This window comes from Panthera leo, chromosome F2 (genome assembly GCF_018350215.1).
Source record: "Panthera leo isolate Ple1 chromosome F2, P.leo_Ple1_pat1.1, whole genome shotgun sequence".
Taxonomy (NCBI): Eukaryota; Metazoa; Chordata; class Mammalia; order Carnivora; family Felidae; genus Panthera; species Panthera leo.
In genome coordinates, this window is record NC_056695.1 from 44,157,035 (window position 1) to 44,178,197 (window position 21,163).

General features: G+C 46.2%; 1 protein-coding gene and 1 non-coding gene across 3 annotated transcripts in view; both read left to right on the plus strand.

Moving 5' to 3' along the window:
• The window catches only part of MATN2 (matrilin 2), a 135,402-nt gene that overhangs the window by 26,758 nt on the left and 87,481 nt on the right, over window positions 1-21,163 (plus strand). For both annotated transcript variants that reach the window (XM_042923821.1, XM_042923820.1), the window contains exon 3: window positions 20,234-20,803. In XM_042923821.1, coding sequence (XP_042779755.1) covers window positions 20,234-20,803 — 570 coding nt within the window. The remainder of the gene's footprint in view (window positions 1-20,233; window positions 20,804-21,163) is intronic.
• TRNAR-UCG lies at window positions 10,954-11,038 on the plus strand. Its single transcript has one exon. It is a non-coding gene; the product is annotated as a tRNA-Arg (tRNA).

Genomic DNA, 21,163 nt, shown 5'->3' on the forward strand with positions numbered 1-21,163 from the left:
GCCCTTGAGAGGTAGATTTTACCACAGTTCCCAGCTACAGGTAAGGACAAATCTGGTCAGAGATATTAACTTATTTATGACATGTAGATGAAGCTGAAGTTACTCGTAGATCATGCCAGTTTACCTAGGAGAGAGTTTAGAGATCATGTAGTTGACAGGTGTTTAATGGGTGGGCAGGTGGGGCATGGACCACCACAGAGCCTTTGGATAGACTTCAATGGGTCCCTACTTTGGATGGGGAAAAAAATGACATGCTTTCTCACTAACCTCTTAACTGCAGTTGAGCATTTCCTTCTATTATGATTGTAAAACCACAAACCACAGGAATAGTAGCATTACTGTATCACCAACAGAGACCACAGATATTTTCATGACACATTATAGTTGTCAGAGATAATTCAAAATACAGTTGATATGAATTGCTACTTTGAGATATATGAGTTAGTGGGCCCACCTTTTGTCCTTGTTATTTAATTGTTTTAAAGTACATTTGTATGGTAAAGGACCTGAATGTGAGACAGGAAACCATCAAAACCCTAGAGGAGAAAGCAGGAAAAGACCTCTCTGACCTCAGCCGTAGCAATTTCTTACTCGACACATCCCCAAAGGCAAGGGAATTAAAAGCAAAAATGAACTACTGGGACCTTATGAAGATAAAAAGCTTCTGCACAGCAAAGGAAATAACCAACAAAACTAAAAGGCAACCAACGGAATGGGAAAAGATATTTGCAAATGACATATCGGACAAAGGGCTAGTATCCAAAATCTATAAAGAGCTCACCAAACTCCACACCCGAAAAACAAATAACCCAGTGAAGAAATGGGCAGAAAACATGAATAGACACTTCTCCAAAGAAGACAACCGGATGGCCAACAGGCACATGAAAAGATGCTCAACGTCGCTCCTCATCAGGGAAATACAAATCAAAACCACACTCAGCTATCACCTCACGCCAGTCAGAGTGGCCAAAATGAACAAATCAGGAGACTATAGATGCTGGAGAGGATGTGGAGAAACGGGAACCCTCTTGCACTGTTGGTGGGAATGCAAATTGGTGCAGCCGCTCTGGAAAACAGTGTGGAGGTTCCTCAGAAAATTAAAAATAGACCTACCCTATGACCCAGCAATAGCACTGCTAGGAATTTACCCAAGGGATACAGGAGTACTGATGCATAGGGGCACTTGTACCCCAATGTTTCTAGCAGCACTCTCAACAATAGCCAAATTATGGAAAGAGCCTAAATGTCCATCAACTGATGAATGGATAAAGAAATTGTGGTTTATATACACAATGGAGTACTACGTGGCAATGAGAAAGAATGAAATATGGCCCTTTGTAGCAACGTGGATGGAGCTGGAGAGTGTGATGCTAAGTGAAATAAGCCATACACAGAAAGACAGATACCATATGTTTTCACTCTTAGGTGGATCCTGAGAGACTTAACAGAAACCCATGGGGGAGGGGAAGGAAGAAAAAAAAAAAGGAGGTTAGAGTGGGAGAGAGCCAAAGCATAAGAGACTCTTAAAAACTGAGAACAAACTGAGGGTTGATGGGGGGTGGGAGGGAGGGGAGGGTGGGTGATGGGTATTGAGGGGAGCACCTTTTGGGATGAGCACTGGGTGTTGTATGGAAACCAATTTGACAATAAACTTCCTATATTGGGAAAAAAAAGAAAAAGAAATGTCAATAGCAATAGTACCCTATTAAGTGCACCATATAAATAAATAAATATTTCTGATAAAAAAAAAGTACATTTGTTACTATATCTCCAGCTTTTAAAATATCTTGATAACTGTAGTTCAAATACTTGACCTCTTTCTTAGCCGTTACATTTATTCATCCGTTTGTTTATTGTGGTAATAGGTATATATAAGATTAAACATCTTAAACCATTTTGAAGTGTACAATTCAGTGAGTATATTCCCATTGTTATGCAACCAGCATCACTGTCCAGAACTTTTCATCATCTCAATCAGAAAGTACCCATTAAGAAGTGACTTCCTTTCCCAAGTGACTTCTTTTTTACTTCCTGTCTCTATGAACTTGCTTATTCTAGATACCTCATATAAGTGGAATGATATAATTTTCATGCTTTTGTGTCTGACTTTTTTCACTAAGTATAATGTTTTTAAGTTCATCCGTGTTGTAGCGTGTATCTGAACATTTTTATGGCTCAATAGTATTCCATTATATAGATAGATAGATAGATATAGATATATCTATATATATAGATATATCTATATCTATATAGATATAGATAGATATATTATATCTATCTATCTATATAATGGAATACTATTGATACTATTGATAGATATAGATATAGATATAGATATAGATATAGATACCTATTTTGTTTATCCATTCGTCTGTTGATGGACGTGGGTTGTTTCTACCTTTTGGTTACTATGAGTAATGCTGCTATGATCATTGGCATGCGAGTATCCATTTGAGCCTCTGCTTTCAATTTTTCTTGGATATATACCAAGGATGACATTGCTGAGAAATATGGTAATTCTCTGTTTAACTTTTTGAAGAACTGCCAAACTGTATTCCACAGTGGCTGCACCATTTTACATTCCCACCAGCAATGCATAAGGGTTCCAAGTTTTCTGTATTTTTACCAACGCTTGGTATACTGCGTTTTTTAAATAGTAGCCATCCTAGTGGGTGTTGCATTTTATGTTAGGCATTTAACAAGTTTATTCTGAGAAGGGATCATGGGCTTCACCAGACTGCCATGGAAGTTCTTGGTACAAATAAAGGTTAAGAACTAGGATGAGGGAACCAAAGCCCAGAGATGAAGTGATTCACCGGCAGCACCTATGACTTAAGACCAAGTCTCCCAGGGCTCAGGGGAGCTCTTTTCTCCTCCTGCCACATGGTCTCTTCTCATGTAGACATTTGCCCCAGCCAGTGGTCAGACTGAGTCAGGCCTGGAACCAAGCCATAAACCAACCAGCCACTGAAGCTGAGGCCAGCCCCAGGCACAGACGAGACAGACATAATCCCTGAATGCGAACCGCTGTAACCTAAAACTACCACACACAACCACAGCAACTAAATTTTTATTCACTCAACAAACATTGAGTACCTTGTGTGAGATCAAATTCCATGTTCAGTTGGAGGGTCTAAGGGGCATCCAAAGGGACATCCCTTGGAGATGCTCAACTGCTAGTTTGGTTTACAAGTTAAAGCTCAGGAGGGAGAAATAACCCTGCCTATGTTTCCTTTAAATACAGAATGGTGTCCTGAACTGTCACTCCTGGATCAGGAGCCTCTAGCTCTGCAGAGACAGCTTAAGATGGCTTCCTTTTTCCTGATAATCTCCTTGTGCCATTTTCTTATGAGCTTGCAGTCAACTGTGGCTCTTGAATCTTCCCACACCTGCCACCACGCTTGTCAGTTGGTGTTAAAAATAACAGTAGCTAACTTTTATTAAATATGCATTCTGGCTTTCCACTGTGTGACCATGAATAAGTAACAAAACCACCCTAACCTCCAGTTGTCTCACTTGTAAAATGGGGATGATGAGGAGTGGGAATGACCATGCAGACAAAGGGCTAGCACGGAGACTGGCACAGAGGAAACATTCAGTAAATGCTCGTTGCTGTTATTGTCAATTTTAAAATTTATTATTAAAACACACTTTGTGCATTGCAAAATGGAATTAACAGATCCCACTCTATGGTCACATCTTTAAATCTAGGAATTAGGTCTTTTCATCTCTGGGTCTAAGGCATCTGGCCTAGTAGCCTCCCACTAAACGTGTACTGAATGAATGAATGTATGAATGAGAGATGACATTTATTAATATTATTAGTATTACTAATTTGTATTTATTTATTTGAGCATCTACTGACATATAAAATAGCATTTTTAACCATTTTAAACCTTAAATCAGATATTGGTCTTAGAGAAGAATCTCTATTGAATTGACTACATGAGTATTTTAGAAAATATGCATACTTAGCAAAATAGTCTAATAAATTTATTTTTTCAAATGGCAAAATCTGTACCATCAGATCCATCCCTTCCTACATAGAATACATTTTTATTGAGCAGCTATTCTGTAGCAGGCTCGGTATCAGTAGTGAATTCTCTGGGTAGTAGGTAAATTGCAGTTGGCTTAAGCTAACAGTGGTTTTATGAAAAGAGATTTAAATATCTCACAAGAAGTTTGGAGGTCAGTGATTCCCAGCTGGTGGCAGCAGCTGGTGGCAGCTGTTTTGTCATTGAGGCCAGAGTTCTTTCTAGCTTTTAGATGTTTTGTCCCAGGAGATTGGCTTTCCTTCCTTGGGCTTTTGCCTTGTAGTCACAAGGTGATTGCCATAGCTCCAAGCATCACTTTTTTCCATGATCATGGTCAAGTCAGGAAGAGAATAAAGAGGACTTTTACATTCCTCGGTTCATGCCTTTTGTCAGAGACCAGAACCTTTTCTGGAAATTTCAGTAGAGTTTCCCTTACTCCTCACTGGCTCAAACTGGATTGAATGCCCACTCCAACGACCTAGTCTGGAGAGTAAGATAACCATGACTGACTTGGTTCAGTAAGGAATCCTTCCTGGTGGGGTGGGATCTGCCCTCATGGAGCTCATGGGCACCTCTTTTCTGCTTGAAATCTTAGGCAAGGGAGTAGGAAGGGGTCAAGGAGAGGAATGAATTTTAAGTCGTCAACCTCTAGTGTTGTCTACTCTATTGTGGTAAGCCATTTTCTTGAAAGCACACAAAATGGAAGGAAGGAAGGAATAATTAAGGTGACAGATGAGAGAGAGCACAAGAAAAAAAATTACCCAAATGGTTGGTGCATGTTAAAAAAAAACTAAAAAAGAATGTCAAAGCCTTAAATATTATTACTGGGTTTTTTTGCAAATTTAAGGCTTGTATGATAAATGGAAATGTATTAAATGCAATTTAAATGTGTTTAATGCAATCTAAAACTTGCATAGTAAATGCTTTATGAATTTTTCTAGGAATCTTGAAACATAGCTGGCTGAAATCCATACATATTGTCCGTATCCTATAGCATGCCGAGATTGATCCTATAACTTCCATTCTCTGGTACTGGTTTTGCCTTAAGAGCTAGAGTAAATGTGCATCTCCAACCTTTAAACACTTTTTAAAACATTTTTTGTTATGGAAGTAATATATGCTTATTTTTGCCCTTGTTATCTATTGGATTCTTAGAGGTTCTCTCATGCAAGAGTAGATTTAATCTTGTTTCTGTAGAAGTTTAGAAATATAAATATCCAGGCATGCTGCTTCGAGTCTTTTTTTCCAGGACTAACCTTTGAGAGGTGAGAAGAAAGTTGTAGGAAACCTTCTTCAAGTCACGGTCTGATGCTGTTTTCTCGTGTCACAGGACCCCAGATATGTGCCTGTTCCTTCATTCATCTAACAAATAGCTGTTGAGTCACTTAGTGATGGGGGTGTTGGGAACACTGCTGGGAACAAAATAGGCAAAAATCCTTGATCTCATGGATCATGTATTCTAATAGAAGAAACAGACAATCAAAAATAAATAAGTAAAATATATTTGAGAGAAGTTGATGAATGCTATGGAGGAAAATAAAGCCAGAAAGAGGGTTAGGAGTGCTGGCTGGGATGGGGGTGGGGAATTTTAGATCATGAAAGGGAAGGCTTCACTGAGAGGGGGCGCTTTCTACACGCCCCCAAAGGTGGTGGGGGGGTGGCAAGTCACTGAATCCAGGATGTTCAGACTGAGGGAACAGCAGGTAAAAGCATGCCTGAAGTGTTTAGAATAGCAATGCCAGTGTAGTGTGGCTTAGAGAAGTAACATGTGGGCCTTTGGGAGCCATGGTTAGACTTTGGCTTTTCTCTCAAAAAGATGGGAACGGTAGAAGGGTTTTAAACAAAGGAGTGAGGTGCGATTTCCCTTGTGTTTAAAGGATCACTCTGGCTGCTGGGTTGAGAACAGTCTGTAGAGGGGCAAAGGGAAATGCCAGTTGGGAAGTTAATGCCATCATCCAGGTGAGGGATGTTGGTGGAGGTGATCATCTCTGGAGTGTAATGAAGAATGAAGAATTGTTTTATTTTGTGGCAAGTTTCCCAAAACCTTCTTGAACAGTGCCAGTTGCTGGGAATTTATGGATACAGCCCTACAGTTACAACTAGGGAACATTCATGTAATGTAAAGTCATGCAGATCGCACCCTTGTCTAGCTGTGTGTGGAAGTTTGTCGTTTCTTGTAGGTTAATTCTGAAGAGTATGAGTTGTAGACTCAGTTTCCCGGATTTGAATCCTGGATCGACCACTTACTACCAGTGTGACCTTACTCTAAACTCTCTGTGTCTCAGTTTCCCACCTGTTAAATGCGGACAACAGGTTGTTGCAAAAAGTGAGGAGTTAATACATGTACACCATTTAGCATTGTGTTGATATATAACCATTGCTCAGTAAACATTAGCTATCATTGTAGATACGGATATAACCATTTATAAAGGTCAAGGAACAGCCCTACCTAACTTAATTTCTTTCACACTGTGGTGTACTAGAACTGGAAAGGAACTGAGACATCATTTAGTCCAACCCTAGCGATCAAAGTGACATGCCCCACCCCCCTCCCCAAAAGAAGGAGGTTATGTAGCTAATGTGGCAGAGTAGGGATCAGAACATGGACCACTGGACTCCCAGTCTGCTGTTTTTTGTGCTATGCCATGTTGCCTCCCTATAGCCTTCAATATAATACCAGGTGGGGATAATAATAATCGTAATAACCACAATAAGTGATTTTTTTTGACTCTCACTTTGTGCCAGGCACCATTCTACATGTTTTACACACATTCACTTACTTAATCCTCATGACAACCCTATGAGGTAGGTAAAGTCATTGTCCCCATCTTATAGAAGAGGAGACTGAAGTTAGAGTAACTTGCCCAGGATGGGGAATGTGTGTTAGGTGGGGCACATGGGTGGCCTGAGAGTCAGGAGGTTGCCCTACCATTACACCGCATGATCTACATTCGCTGCTTGTAAAGTAGGGACAGTGAATCCTGTCTTGAAGGTCCCTTTCGGTTTTAAAGTTTGCACATCCTAAGTACTTTGTGATTATCAGGTCGGTAACAAATACCACGTTAGTTCATTAAACATGCTGTCTTATTAGCTGATCTTCATTTTAATGATCAGCTGCAAGAAAGACTATTTGTAGAACAGCCTAGAAACCAAAGTCACCAAGGCTGTGAGGGATGCTTGAAATGTTATTTCTGGCTTCCATGGCAACCCCAACATAGGGCGTTAAGCTTAATGGAGTCAAGTACAGCAGCTGGAGCCGAGCACTCACCCAAGCGTTATGAGTGACGAGGAAGCAAATAGCAGGCTCAGTAGTTGTCCTTTTGTGTAACCCACGGTCTCGGTATATTTTAGGGAGTGGAGACCCACGCCAAGATGAGTAAGGATGGAGGAAATGAAGCATCGTATCAAAGTGGAGAGAGGACAGTTTCCAAATGAGTTGGAGAATGAGAACGACCTAAGTGCCTGGGGAAGTCACTGTGGAGAGAAGGGTGGGGGAGGCGTGCAGAGGTTTCAGGGAGGGGAGGAGAGTTGGCCCCACTTTCACCAAGCTTGGAGGCACTAGGCCTTCAGGTGAGCTTTGTGAAGAGGACTGAACATGCCCAGTAGTATTTTTGTTTGTTTGTTTCAGTGTGTTTGGAGCTCTCAGTAGGAACCCACTGCGGATGAGCGTGGTGGCAAAATGCAGATACGTTGAGGAGTTGAGGGGACCACCAGGGCCAATGCGGGAAACAAAGCTCTCTAGGTATTGTAAGCAGAAAGGGATTTCAGGGGCACCTGGGTGGCTCAGTCGGTTAAGCATCCGACTCTAGGTTTTGCCTCAGGTCATGATGTCACGGTTTCATGAGTTCGAGCCCCACATCGGGCTGTGCGTTGATGGTGCGAAGCCTGCTTGGGATTCTCTCTCTCTCTCTCTCTCTGTGTGTGTGTGTGTGTGCGTGTGTGTGTCTGCCCCTCCCCTACTCACGCTGTCTCTGTCTCTCTCAAAATAAATAAATAAACTTAAAAAAAATAAAGGGATTTCATACTGGGAATGAGGTACTTACATAATTGTTGGAAAGACTGGAGAAGTGGGAATTGGGTCTGTCACACAAGAATTCATTGCTGGGATCAGAATGCTCCTGTCACCATAACTGCATCCAAGAAGCTGGTGAGCAGATACTAGAACACCAAGCCTGTCTTTCTACAACCTTTCTTGCCAGCAGAAACAGACTCCACCTTGCTTCCTCCTTTGTGAGGATATCTAATTGGTGGTACCTGTTACCCAGAGCCCTAGCTGCCCCGGGGTCTGGGAAGTATGGTTCTTGTTCTCGCTTCTGCACTATTGGAAGACTGCTGAAAGAGGTAGCACTTCGTGCTGAGTGCCAACTGACGTTCCATCAGTGGTGATTTCAGGTGACATCTGAACTAACTGGGGCAAGCAACAGAGGTACAGGAGTGGGACACGGAAGAGAGAGGCGTTGGGAGGGTCCCGTTGCTGACCTAAGCTGTCTGCTCCACTCCTGAAAGTCCTTCAGGCAGACTCGCTCCAGGGTTAGATACCAACGGGGCAGAAACTCAACTCCTAAAGATGAGAGAACTGTCTTAAAATTCTCTCTGGTGCCTTCTCCATTAGTTTATACATAGAAGATATTAATTTACATCTGACACCAGGCTGGGGTCTTGAAGGGAAAGCAAGGGGTGGGAGGGTGGGCTTGGAGAGACTGGTTCTGGGTTGGGCCAGGGATGGAGAAGAGTGATGTCCGGGCTGAGTCAGGAGCCCCTAGAATGTCCCCTAAAGGAGGATGGCACACAGTGGTTCCCCATTGGCTCTTTAGCGAAGTCCAAACTTCTTCTTTTTTTTTTAAGCAACTCGATGCCCGATGTGGGACTTAAACTCATGACCCTGAGATCAAGAGTCATATGCTGTGCTGACTGAGCCAGCCAGGCACCCCGTAAAGTCCAAACTTCTTAATAGGAGGTGCACGCAGCCCTCCCTACCTGGCCCTGTCATCCCCCATGGTGCCCTTCAAGACCCAGCCATACCACACCCCCTGTGGTTACCCATGCACGTGAGCCCCCTACCCTGTTCCGACCTCCAGGCCTTTGCTCACACTGACCCTTTGCCTAAAGTGCCCACCCCAACTCTGCCTGACCAACACCTGCTCGTCCTCTACTAATAGAATAATATTACAAAATAATGTAGTACCCATCAGCTTCTCCAGCATCTCCCTTTCCGCCATCTTGGGATCAGTGCTCTCCTCCAGGCTCCAGTTGCTTGTGTTTTTCATAAATCTTATGAATCTGTCTTTCTTTAAAAGGTTGTCAGCTCCTCCCTGGCTGAGATTGGTTCTCATACTGTATCCCCAACGCCTAGCACAAAGAGGGGGGTTCTATAATGTTTGCATAACTCAGCCAAACCAGAATGATGAGAGAAGTGTCTCCAAAGACCCATTTTGCCTTTGCCGGCAAAGGGCTGTGGAAACCGCTCTCCCTTCCCTCTGTGTGTGCCTGCGCCCTCCCCTTGCAGGGAAAGGGGTGCAAGACTCCGTCAGAGTCAGAGTCAGAGTCAGAGTCAGGGCCTCTATCCCCTTCCTCCTGGCTGTTATCTGTTCGGCCTAACCCTGCACGGCTATTCCCGGGCCTTTCTGCTCTGCTCCCGAGTTCCATTTGCCAAACTCCCAGAAAGCAGATGAGGCAATTGCTCAATTTATTAAGTTAAAACGCTCCTGTGGGTTAAATGCCCACTGCTTTTTTAAAGCCGCCTACGCTGTTTTTCACTTTGCAGAGAGAAGAAATCACCTAACTGTTTCCCAGTACTTTCTGTGCTATCTCGTGGGGGGACGGGCGGGTTTTGAGGGTGTATGTGTGTGTGTGTAGGTTATGATTTTAAGATATGAGTCATTTCTCAATTTGGGAAAGGAAGAAAGACAACGAGAGGGATTTTGATAGAGAATTCCAAACTCACTCTGCACCTATTCGGTCACCTCGGTGAGTTTTAAAACCATCGATTATTTTAGGACTTCTTTATATTTTTCTTTATCGATTGGGAGAAAGCCTGTTTGTAAGACAAACTCTAAGAGAAGATGTGAGGGGCATTTTTTTTTTTTTTTTTTTTTTTTTTTTTTTTTTTTTTTTTAGTGAAACTTTAACAAACTGCTTTACCTTGCAAGGAAATTCATTCAGTTCATTGGAAACTGTTTTCTCCAGGGCTAAACCGGGGCAGCTTTCTCTTTGGCTCCTTTGCAAAGAAAATTGTCCAGGGTTCTGGAAACCACAGTTGTTGAACCTCATATGATGTCTTTTGTTTCAGCTCATGTAACAGCTACTAGAGAAGACTGGTGTGATGTGGCATGTTTTTTCTTTCTTTCTTTTCCTTTTTTTTTTTTTCTTTTCCATTTTGCTGGCTCGTTGGTACACACTCCCTGAGGGCCTGAGAGAGCTGTGTTCCTAAAGGAATTTATGACAATCAGCAGGGACGACTGAAATTTGAACTGGTGTCGGTCCAGAATCCCTCACTGCTACCCAAAGATGCAAGTTCATTCACCAGAACCTTCTTTAAAAACGAACAACAGCAGCAAAATCTCGTTGTGACATTGGAGAGTATATTTTGCACAAAAGCTTCCCAGTGTGCGTCTCCACAGCCAGATAGCACCCATCACCCATCCCTCCCAGTGCACTTGTCTCCGTCTGCTCTGCAGACGTTCTCCCTGGTAATAGCCAGGGAAGGTAGACAGGGAGCAAACGTGGCCGTAGTGAAATTCCAGCTGCTGCCCGGGACCTTTGATTCAGCTTGTGGGTGTTGGAAAGACCTTAATAGAATAAGGATTGACGTTCTGACCGTATCTCCTGTGTTCTTGAGAGAAGCACTTGGTATGTGGTGGCTCGACTTTTTACCCAGCTCATTGGAACAAGCAGGTCTGTGATAAAGAACACAAGGGGCGCCTGGGTGGCTCAGTCGGTTAAGCGTCTGACTTCGGCTCAGGTCATGATCTCGTGGTTCGTGGGTTCGAGCCCCACGTTGGGCTCTGTGCCGACAGCTCAGAGCCTGGAGCCTGCTTCGGATTCTGTGTCTCCCTCTCTCTCTGCCCCTCTCCTGCTCTCTCTCTCTCTGTCTCTCTCTCAAAAATAAATACACATTAAAAAAAAGAAGAAGAAGAACACACAGAGCAGAGAAAAAAACTGGAGGGGCTCTGGCAGGATGGGGGCCTGGCCAGCCACAACATCCCTTCCCTCAGCCCTCTTCCATCTTCTTTCTTCCCCAAGCAGGCATTCAAAGCAGGACGAATGGGAGCCAAAGGGGGAGTCCGTGGAAATCAACTCCATCTGGCTGTACTTGTTACTTTTCTCTTCAGTAGTTGGCCAAGAGGTAGAGCACTTATTTGCTCTATATTTTCGCTGTTTGTGGCTCCTTGTTCAGAATTACAGTCTCTAGCGACTCTTCTTTATGGTCATGGGTCGGGCTGTTCTGGCTGAGCCTATGCCATGATTAGGATGACCAGATAATGATTCACCTTACCCTGCGTCATTCCACAGGCTTCTGTATGCTTGTCTCACCGAACCCCTGGACTGTAAGCCCCTGGAGGCCAGGGACTGCATCTTCTACCCGTCAACACCAACAACTCCAGCACTGTATTTTGCCCATAGTGCCTTCAGTTCTCTCCCCTCTGTCTACCAGCCCTGAGCCAGGGGGTGGTGAAATACAGATGAATAAAGCCCAGTAGTGACCCCAGAGGTCTGTCCTGCTGTTTTGTGGGTTTGCAGGCCAGTAAGTCTGGTATTTGTGGGATGACATCATGGCACATTGTCGCGAATGGTGCTTAGTGTCGGCACTGCCTGGTGAGGCACAAGGCACTTTTGGACGTGGATGCGTGCAGCAGGTGAATCCCTGGGGCTAAGGCACAGTGGTGCCCCCCACCGCAAGGCACTGGCCCAGGGTAGAGAGTGAAGAAGACATGTGCCCTGGGGGAGTGTGTCTTGAGTTGAGCTTTAACTCCTGGGGCTCATCCAGTCTCTGCTTCCAGTCCTCCCCAGATTTCATCGAGGGAAAAATGTGTTAATTGGCAACCAGGAGTTGCAGTTAGGTAAGGCTCTTCTCTGGGACATTTTCCTGCTCATAGGAGACTCTTTACATCACATCACATACTGGGAAGTAGGGGCTAACAGTGCAGGTCCTAGCACCAGACTGGCGTGGGTTTGAAATCCTTATCCCACCACCACTCTTTTGCCCCATGCCAGTGGACTTGTTATTCAGACTCTAAGGGTCAGCACTGGGGGCAATAATGGTGCCTGCCTTATTTATTTTCTGAATCTAGTTGAAAGCCAGGACATAGCTGACACGTACATGATCCAACATCAGAAGAGAACATGGGAAAATCCAGGATGTATGGTTGCCATACTTACAAGGTCTCTCTTGGTCTTGGAAAGGGCTCCCTTGATACTGTCTTCTCCTCTGGACTCTTGGCTCAGTGGTACATGATCTTTCTGGCTCACATACCCCTTGGGATGGAGCTCTCAGATTTGTCTCAAGAATCAACAGAAAGAATTACAAGTGCAGATTCCCAGGTACTAGCCCCAGAGAGTCAGATTCACTGCCTAGGGTGATTCACTGACTAGGTCTAGGGTGCTGCCTGGAGCTCGGCATTTTAAATACACACCCCAGGTGTTTATTCTTTTTTAAGTTTATTTATTTATTTTGAGGGGAGAGAGAGAGAGAGAGAGAGAGAGAGAGAGAGAGAGAAGAGCAAGTAGGCTCCACCTTGTCAATGCAGAGCCTGAAGCAGGGCTAGAACCCCTGAACCATGAGATCATGACCTGAGCCGAAGTCTAGAGTCAGATGCTTAACTGACTGAGCCACCCAGAGGCCCCCACACCCCAGGTGTTTCTGATGTCATCAAGACATTGAGGTTACTGCTGTGGGGGTTCTTTCTTATATCTCCACTGACCAGTGCTCCCAGTTCCTGGAGGAGTATCTGCACCTTCTCTCTTCCCTGTCCTTCCACCCCTCCCAGTCATACATGTACATCAAACAGATGATGGAGCATCATACCTGGAACTATGTGGATACCAGGGATTCGCAGAAGATACCGCATGTGGCTGGGTAGCTCCATGCGTGAGATGCTGGTGGGAACACGTCCAAGCAGAGGTAATTGGGGGAGGTACCCGAGGACTCAGAGGAAGGCCTAATTTAGGCTGGTGGGGTGGGGGCATCAAAGAAAGGTTTTCAGAAATAGGTGCCCACAGGGTTGAGTCCTAAGCTGAGGAGGCAGCCTAGAGAGGATGTAGGAAACTACAGACTAATATTGTCAGGGGATAAGGTATAGGGTAGGGAGGGCTGGGCCAAAGCCTTTATTAGTTCGTTCTCCCATGAACATGATTATTTTTTAAAGTTTATTTGTTTATTTTGAGAGAGAGAGAGAGAGCAGGGGAGGGACAGAGAGAGAGAGAAGGAGAGAAAGAATCCCAAGCAGGCTCCGTGCTGTCAGTGTGGAGCCTGATGTGGGGCTTGACCCCACAGACTGTGAGATTATGACCTGAACTGAAATCAAGAATCAGACGCTCAACCGACTGAACCATCCAGGCACCTCTCCCATGAACATGATTGATCATGCTGTCAGTGACCCTTAGGTGGTGGCTTTGGAAGAAATTGCTTTGATGAAAGAGTATCCTGAGAATTTACAGCTGCCAGGTTTAGCTATTGTGATTCTGATCAATGAAACTCACCAAAATATTCGTTTATAGGAAAGTTCTGCTGTAAAGAGAAGAGTAAGTTCCATTTGTGGGAGAGTCTCTCTATTCTCTCAGGCCAGGAAAGCCATTGATGAGAAGGTTGGGGTGGTGGGGAGTGGGGGGTGGCGCCTGGGTGGCTCAGTTGGTTAGGCGTCCGACTTCAGCTCAGGTCATGATCTTGCAGTTCATGAGTTCAAGCCCTGCGTTGGACTCTGTGCTGACAGCTCAGAGCCTGGAGCCTGCTTTGGATTCTGTGTCTTCCTGTCTCTCTGCCCCTCCCCCACTTGCATTCTGTCTCCCTCTCTCTCTCAGAAATAAATAAACATTTAAAAAAAAAAAAAGAAGGTTGGGGCATTATGGTTGGGTGGGATCTAAGGGCCCAGTTGCAAAGGGTCTGGTTGGCAAATCGGTTTCATTCCCCAAGCCCCCTCCAGACACCAGGTGGAGGGAACTCAGGGTGCCAAGCCGGGAGCTGTGCTGTGGCAGAGCTTTGATTCTGAGCCTGCGATTGATTAGGGGTCTCACAGGTGCCAGGTCGGGAAGCCGGGGGGATGACGTGCAAAGCTTGGGATTTGCCATCCTGGCTTGAGATTTTATCACGTGACTGGCTGACAGGCAGATGTTCTTTCCCTATGGTTTATACCCTTGGGTTTTTGAGCCCTATGTGCAGGGCTTACCATTTATGCCAATTAGATTTCATCTTGTTAGTTTTAACTCATCATTCCAGCACTCAGAAGTCCCTTCTGGTCCTGACTCCGTAGTTTGGCTTATTCGCAGTTGCTCCCGGCATCATGTGTGGTGGTGTTGAGAGACCCGTGAGTGCCCCAGCATTTGGAAAAATGTTTGGAAAATCTTACCAAGTGGGGAATGATTTGCTAATGAGTCCAAAGTATGTTTTTAGATGCCATCAAGAAGCCCAGGGTGTTTCCCTAATAGAATATAATCAAGTTTTCAGGATGTTCCCCAGGGATTCTTTAGGAGGTTGCGAGTAGAGCATAATGGATTCACAGAAGGCCGTAGCTCATCAACATTTACTGTCAGATGTCTGGCAGGGGTTATACAGCAGCTGGCGACTAATAAGGGAAGTGGAGACGGAGGGACTTGACCGTGGTCTTTGCAGCCCTAGCCAAGGAGCACGTGCCCCAATCAAGTGCCCTAAGTACAGGGGAGTTGCAGGTTAAGTCACTTTGGGGGCATAGGATAAAAAATAGTCTAAACTGCCTCTGAAATATCCATGAAATCACCTGTAAGTCCCAAGAACTAGTCACAGTCTGGAGGAGGCACAAGGTGACAGAGCCACACAAGGTGGCCTCAGGGGCCATGTTTCAGGCATCTGTGGACATGTACTCATTGAGCATGACACTGGGTAGGGTTGTGGTGCTGTGTTACATGGTAGTCTTTTTTTTTTTTTTTTTAAATTAATATTTGAGAGAGAGAGAATCCCAAGCAGGCTCCGCTTTGTTAGTGCGGAGCCCGATGCGAGGCTTGAACTCACTAACCGTGAGATCGTGACCTGAGCCGAAGTCGGACACTCAACTGACTGAGACACCCAGGCACCCCACATGGTAGTCTTTTCTCTTGGTCTGTCTGTCTCTCCAGCTGTCTTTCTTTGACCAGCCCATATACCACAATTCACATAAACCAAACGCTTATGGGATGCAGTTTCCCTCGGCCCTCCATCACCCACATCCATCCTGCAGTTTCCCCAGGCCTTGCTCCTACTGATCTCTCAACAAGCACTTGTCAGATGAATGAGAATGGAAATGACCAGCAGCCGGATTTACTGGGCTACTGCTATTCAGGGAGGCAAGCATCTGTTTTATCATTTTATTCAATTTTTAAAAAGACAAATAGGCATGGAGCAGAGAGAAGCCCTTGGCAGGAGGCAGGCAAGTTTGAGCCATAGCTTCCAGGCTGTGATTCCAGGGAAGGAAGGGCCAGTGCAGTCCTGGTGTATCTTGAGTATGCTGAGGGTGACAGGTCTAAAAGAATAAAATCCTTCCTGAGTATTGCTTGGCGGTTAAGAGCGTGGGGTACAGAGGCAGACAAAATGGGTTCAGATCCTGGCTCCCCTCCTTCCTAAATACGAGGCCCTGAGCTAGTTATCTGGCCGTTCTAGGCTCATTGTCATCACCTGTAAAATGGGATAGTAACAGCACCTACTCCCTAAGGTGTTCATGAAGAACAAAGAAGCCAACAACTGGAAAGTATTCAGAACAAGGCCCAGTACTCATTAAGTGCTCAATAAACAGTAGCTATAAATTGTTACTATATTCTTCTGAGTTTCACAACATCCCTGGCAGGTATTATTGTCACCATTTCACAGAAGAAGAGAGTGAGGGTCAGAGAGGGTAAGGAGAGGCACGAGACCACATGGACAGAAGGTGGCAGAGGCTGGACTTACACTCAGGTCATAGGACTGTCTGTTGTATCACTAAGCATTTCAGAGCTCCTTTTCAGTCTCCGGATGAAATTATTTTACCCTTATTATAGATACATATTTTCCTTCCCCAAACATGCTTTGATCTTCCCAGGCAGATGGCACCAAATATTTACTGTACAATTACATGGCCGTGATTGAATTTAGCCAGAGCAAGGAGGCTGATTAGTCAGGGGTCTGCAACCCTGAGGAGAGGAAATCCTTCCAAGGTTGCAACTGTAATCCCGCTGGGGTAGAAATGTTGCTTAAAATTGTCCTGGCTCAGGTTCAAGGGTAAGAGGCACTTGTTTCCCCAACTTTGGGGGCTTTGAAGACAAGCTGACTGTACTGAAGTGCTGGTGACAAGGTCCAGACTGTCACTTTGTGGTTCAAGGGATGACATTTTATGATGTGCCCAAAGACCCTCATCTAGTGCTGTTGAAAGTCTGTCATGAGGGGCCAGAAGGAAGATTGCACGCTCTTCTCCCAGGCTAGGGACACAGGGATGCCATTTATCAGAACCTGTATGTGAAGGGAACACACAGAGGAGAGTCTAGAAACACCTCTTAGCAGTCCCCACATGGAAAAGCTGTGGGGTTCTTCACAGCAAATATTTCAGAATGTCCCCAGCATCTACAAAGCCCATATTGTAATGCCAGCTGTATTGAGAATTTCCAAGGTGTCCACCATGAGGTAGAGGAAGAGCCATTAGTATAGTTCCAGGTCTGACCCTAACGAGCCATAAGGCCTCACAGAGGTGGAATCACATTTCTAAGCCTCAGTTTCCCCTTCTGTAAAGTGAGTGACTTGGACTTTATTTCGATCCCTCCAGCTCTAAGAGTTTATTGGTCTATGAGTCTACGAACCAAAGTTCCAAAGTGGCTATGCTTCCTCACAAAATGGCAAGATTTGGGTCCAGAATCTATGTCTCTATTAGCAGAATCTACACTTGCTCTAGACCTTCCCGACTTTGTGGTTTTCATCCACCTCCTTGAACTGACTGCTGTGGCTCAATCCCTTTCACCTGAAGCCTTGCTCCACCACCCAGAATTCCATTTAACTCTGCAAATGTTGACCAAAGACTTACTCGGTTCCCACCTGCATGGTTAGGCAGATGAATGCAACTGTCTCCCACTTGGGGGAATTCACAGTGAGATGGTGAGGTCCAGACTTGCCAGAACTTCGTTTCTCCAGAGATCCCTCTAGTACCTAAACTAGGGGTTCTCAAAGTGTGGTCCCTGGGCCAGCAGCATCAATTTTGCCTGGGAACTATCTAGAAATGCAGATTTTCAGGTGTCACTGTAGATCTACAGAATCAGAAATTCTGGGGGTGTGGCCCACGGATCTTAGTTTTGAACAATCCTTGAGGCGATTGGGAGGCACCTCAAGTTTGAGAACCACCGGACTGGCCTTCTCAGGGACAAGCTGAAAGACTGTGGTCCTCAGCCCCTAAGGGACCTGAGGAGTTCTCCTGAGGAGCACTCGGTCACTCGGGCTGCCAGGACTGGCTTTCAGCTCACAGCCACAGCTCCTTTGGCACCTCCCACAATATTTCGAACCTTTGTGGTGTTTTTGTAAATGCCCAGGCGTTGTGGAAACTACACATTTGTTTTGACGGGAGCTAATCCAGTTTAGCACATAATTCCCCATGGAACTTCCAGGCTTCCCTTTAAATTGACTGTGATGCTTGATGGGATGTTGACACCATGACTAAGACCCACAGCAAAGATCCCAACCCCAGAGGACCTCCTGCTTCCAAAAATCTCCCGAGGAAGAGTTCTCAGGAAGCCAGTCTGCTGTCTCCTCTCTCCCTCCCAAGAAGGCTTTCCTTAATATCTTCCTCCATGGCAGGGTCTGAGCCTGGTTGCAGTTCTCCTCAGCAGGCGGAGGTCACTGGGTCACATTCTCCCTGCAGTGAGTTCAGACATCAAGGGTGGGGTGCGGGTGGCTCCTGGAGAGGGGCCAGCCTGGGTCCTGGCCCTTGTCTTCTGTCCTGGGACCTGCGGGTCTGTCGTCCACGGCTCCGACCCAGGGCTGTATGCTAGACCATCGGCACCTTTGTGAAAATTACAAGAGGCACCCCTTCTAGCTGCTTCTCGGGGTGGACACAGCCCCTGGGGTTCAAGATTTCAGCCCCTTGCCTCATAGGGCAGGTGCCTGTGTGCAGGAACAGCGGCCTTCTCCCCAGCCTGGGCCCTGCAGGAGACAAATGGGGGGCGGTGTGGGCAGATAAGGGGGTTCCCACACACAGGACCCAAGGCTACGCTCTTCACCAGCGTCAGTTCCTTGAGTTCTAGCTACCACCTAATGCTGTGGGTGTTGGTATTGTCTCCATGTAGGTTTTTTTTCTGTATTAAAAGGGATTTTCAAACTTTCAGTGCCTCCATTTTCTTGTGTATCCAAATGGATATGACACTAGTCTTTCCCCTTAAGAGCTTGTTCTGAAAATCAAATGAGACCATAGAGAAGAATGCACTCTGGAAAACAGATTTTAAAACATCCCACAAACGTCAGGTTTTATACTGATCTTTCTCCCAGAGTCCTTGAAGGCAGTTTCTGGGGCCTCTGGTTTGAGAAACACATTTTGAATTCACACAGCCCCGGCTTTATGTGTGGGTGCAGCACAAGGTTGGTCTCCTGCCAGGAGGCTGTGGTTTGGGGGTGCTTCCTCGCCCCCAGATCGGAAGACTTGTGAGGCCACGCGGTGGACGAGGTGTGTGTGCAGGCTCTCGGGGCGAGTCACAGCCTGGCAAGCCGGCCTGGACAGGATGACCTCATGGGCCTTTCCCACTTTTCATCTCGATGACTGGGTTCACTGTTTCATATTTGGCTTTCTCTCTCTTTCTTGCAGCTGTGGTGATTGGGATTTAGGGCAAGCATTTGGGATCCCTTTTCTAATCCCTGTCAAATCTGGATTTAGCTACAGAGTCTGGGAAGGGGAGGAGGCACCCCCCCTTTGGCCGGAGAAGGTAGCTCAGAACATCGGAGAAATTCCTCCACGCTCTGAGGGAGGAGGCCTCTCATCTCATCCCCTATCAGCCTCTTCCCAGGATGTGATGAGTTTCACCCACAGACTCAAACCTCTTCTAGCCTCCTTGTTTGAGGGTTTCTGGAACAAGTATGGTGGGGGTGAGGGAGAGACTTAACATTTGCCTTTTTCCCGTTAACTGTGTCCTTTGTCTCTCGGTCAGTCCCTTCTCCAGCTTCAGCACCTGCTCCCCTCGTTGAGGTGGAGGCCCCCTCTCAACCAGTGCGGCAATGGTCGGCATCAACCACCTTGCAAACCACTGCCACCCTAATTGGCTTGTTATTATGTAACCTCCCTACAGGTGAGCTGAGTTACATGGTGTGATGCTAATATACTGTGCTCATCACCGGTGGCATCAGGTGCACATTTCCCAGGCCTTTCGTAGCTGGCTTGGGGTTACCCTCCAACTCCGTTCCTCTCTGCACCTCCTAGCAGCCCTTCGCCGCTCACTCCATTTCCACCACCCTCGTGCCATCGTAGGCTTCTGTTCACATGTCTGCCTCCATGTGTTCCTTCTCTGGATGCGAACGCCGCGTGAGACCAGTTCACGTCCTGTCTCCTTGACCCCAGCCCACTAACATCCCCGTTCTCTGAACATCTAGTGTCGGCACCGCGCTAATTATTCTTTCATTTGTTCCGTTAGTTAAGTTCCCAAGGTGGATCGTAAGCTCCTTGACGGTGGTCCCATCCTAGGCTTATTGCATATTCCCTGCAGTATCCAGCCAGGCTTATGTGGCATGCAGTAAATAATAAAATCATTTTGGCCCCGCTCAGGTGCGTGCCCACCTAAAAACTGTATTGATGGCTTTCTAGAAACTGAAGTGTCCGTTTATCTTGCAAAAATAAATAGTATCTTTGTAGCCAATACTCACGATCACACAGTCATGTACATTTTTTTACCCTTACAGCTTCCCCGGGCGGGGAAGAAAAGCCCATGGAGATTGGAGGTCTGGAAGGTGACCCCCAGCCCTAGGATTTCCAACAACAGCCAGGCTGCCCTGGGCCATAGCACTCTTCTAATGGATCTGACCTCTCCTCTTTCCCCAGAGAGCTCCTGTGAGAATAAGCGGGCAGACCTGGTCTTCATCATCGACAGCTCCCGCAGCGTCAACACCCACGACTATGCAAAAGTCAAGGAGTTCATCGTGGACATCTTGCAATTCTTGGACATTGGCCCTGACGTCACCCGAGTGGGCTTGCTGCAGTATGGCAGCACCGTCAAGAACGAGTTCTCCCTCAAGACCTTCAAGAGGAAGTCTGAAGTGGAGCGTGCGGTCAAGAGGATGAGGCACCTGTCCACGGGCACCATGACGGGGCTGGCCATCCAGTATGCCCTGAATATCGCATTCTCAGAAGCAGAGGGGGCCCGGCCTCTGAGGGAGAATGTGCTGCGGGTCATAATGATCGTGACCGATGGGAGGCCGCAGGACTCCGTGGCCGAGGTGGCTGCAAAGGCACGGGACACGGGCATCCTGATCTTTGCCATTGGTGTGGGCCAGGTGGACCTCAACACACTGAAGGCCATCGGGAGCGAGCCCCATGAGGACCATGTCTTTCTGGTGGCCAACTTCAGCCAGATGGAGTCACTGACCTCGGTGTTCCAGAACAAGTTGTGCAGTAAGTCCTGCTCCTCTGGGGCTCTTCCAGGGGGAATCATGAGGATTCCTTTTTTCATCTCCCCGTGTTGTTTCTGTGCTACCTTGTCCCAGGTACTGTGTTGGCAAGGGGTGTTCAGCAAAGGCCAGGATAGACATGGCATTCTCCTGGGGTTGCACTCTGGCCAAGGAGACAGATAGTGAGGATGTAATGATGCAGATAAGTAAGTAACTGCAGTTGTAACAATATCATAGAGGAAGAATTCAGGGCAGGACCCAACCTAGACCAGGGTGCCCAGGGAGAATCCTCTGGGGAAGGGACGTTTGAACTCAGACAGCAGAATGAGTACAAGTAGATGGGCAAAGCTTTTCTCCAACACAT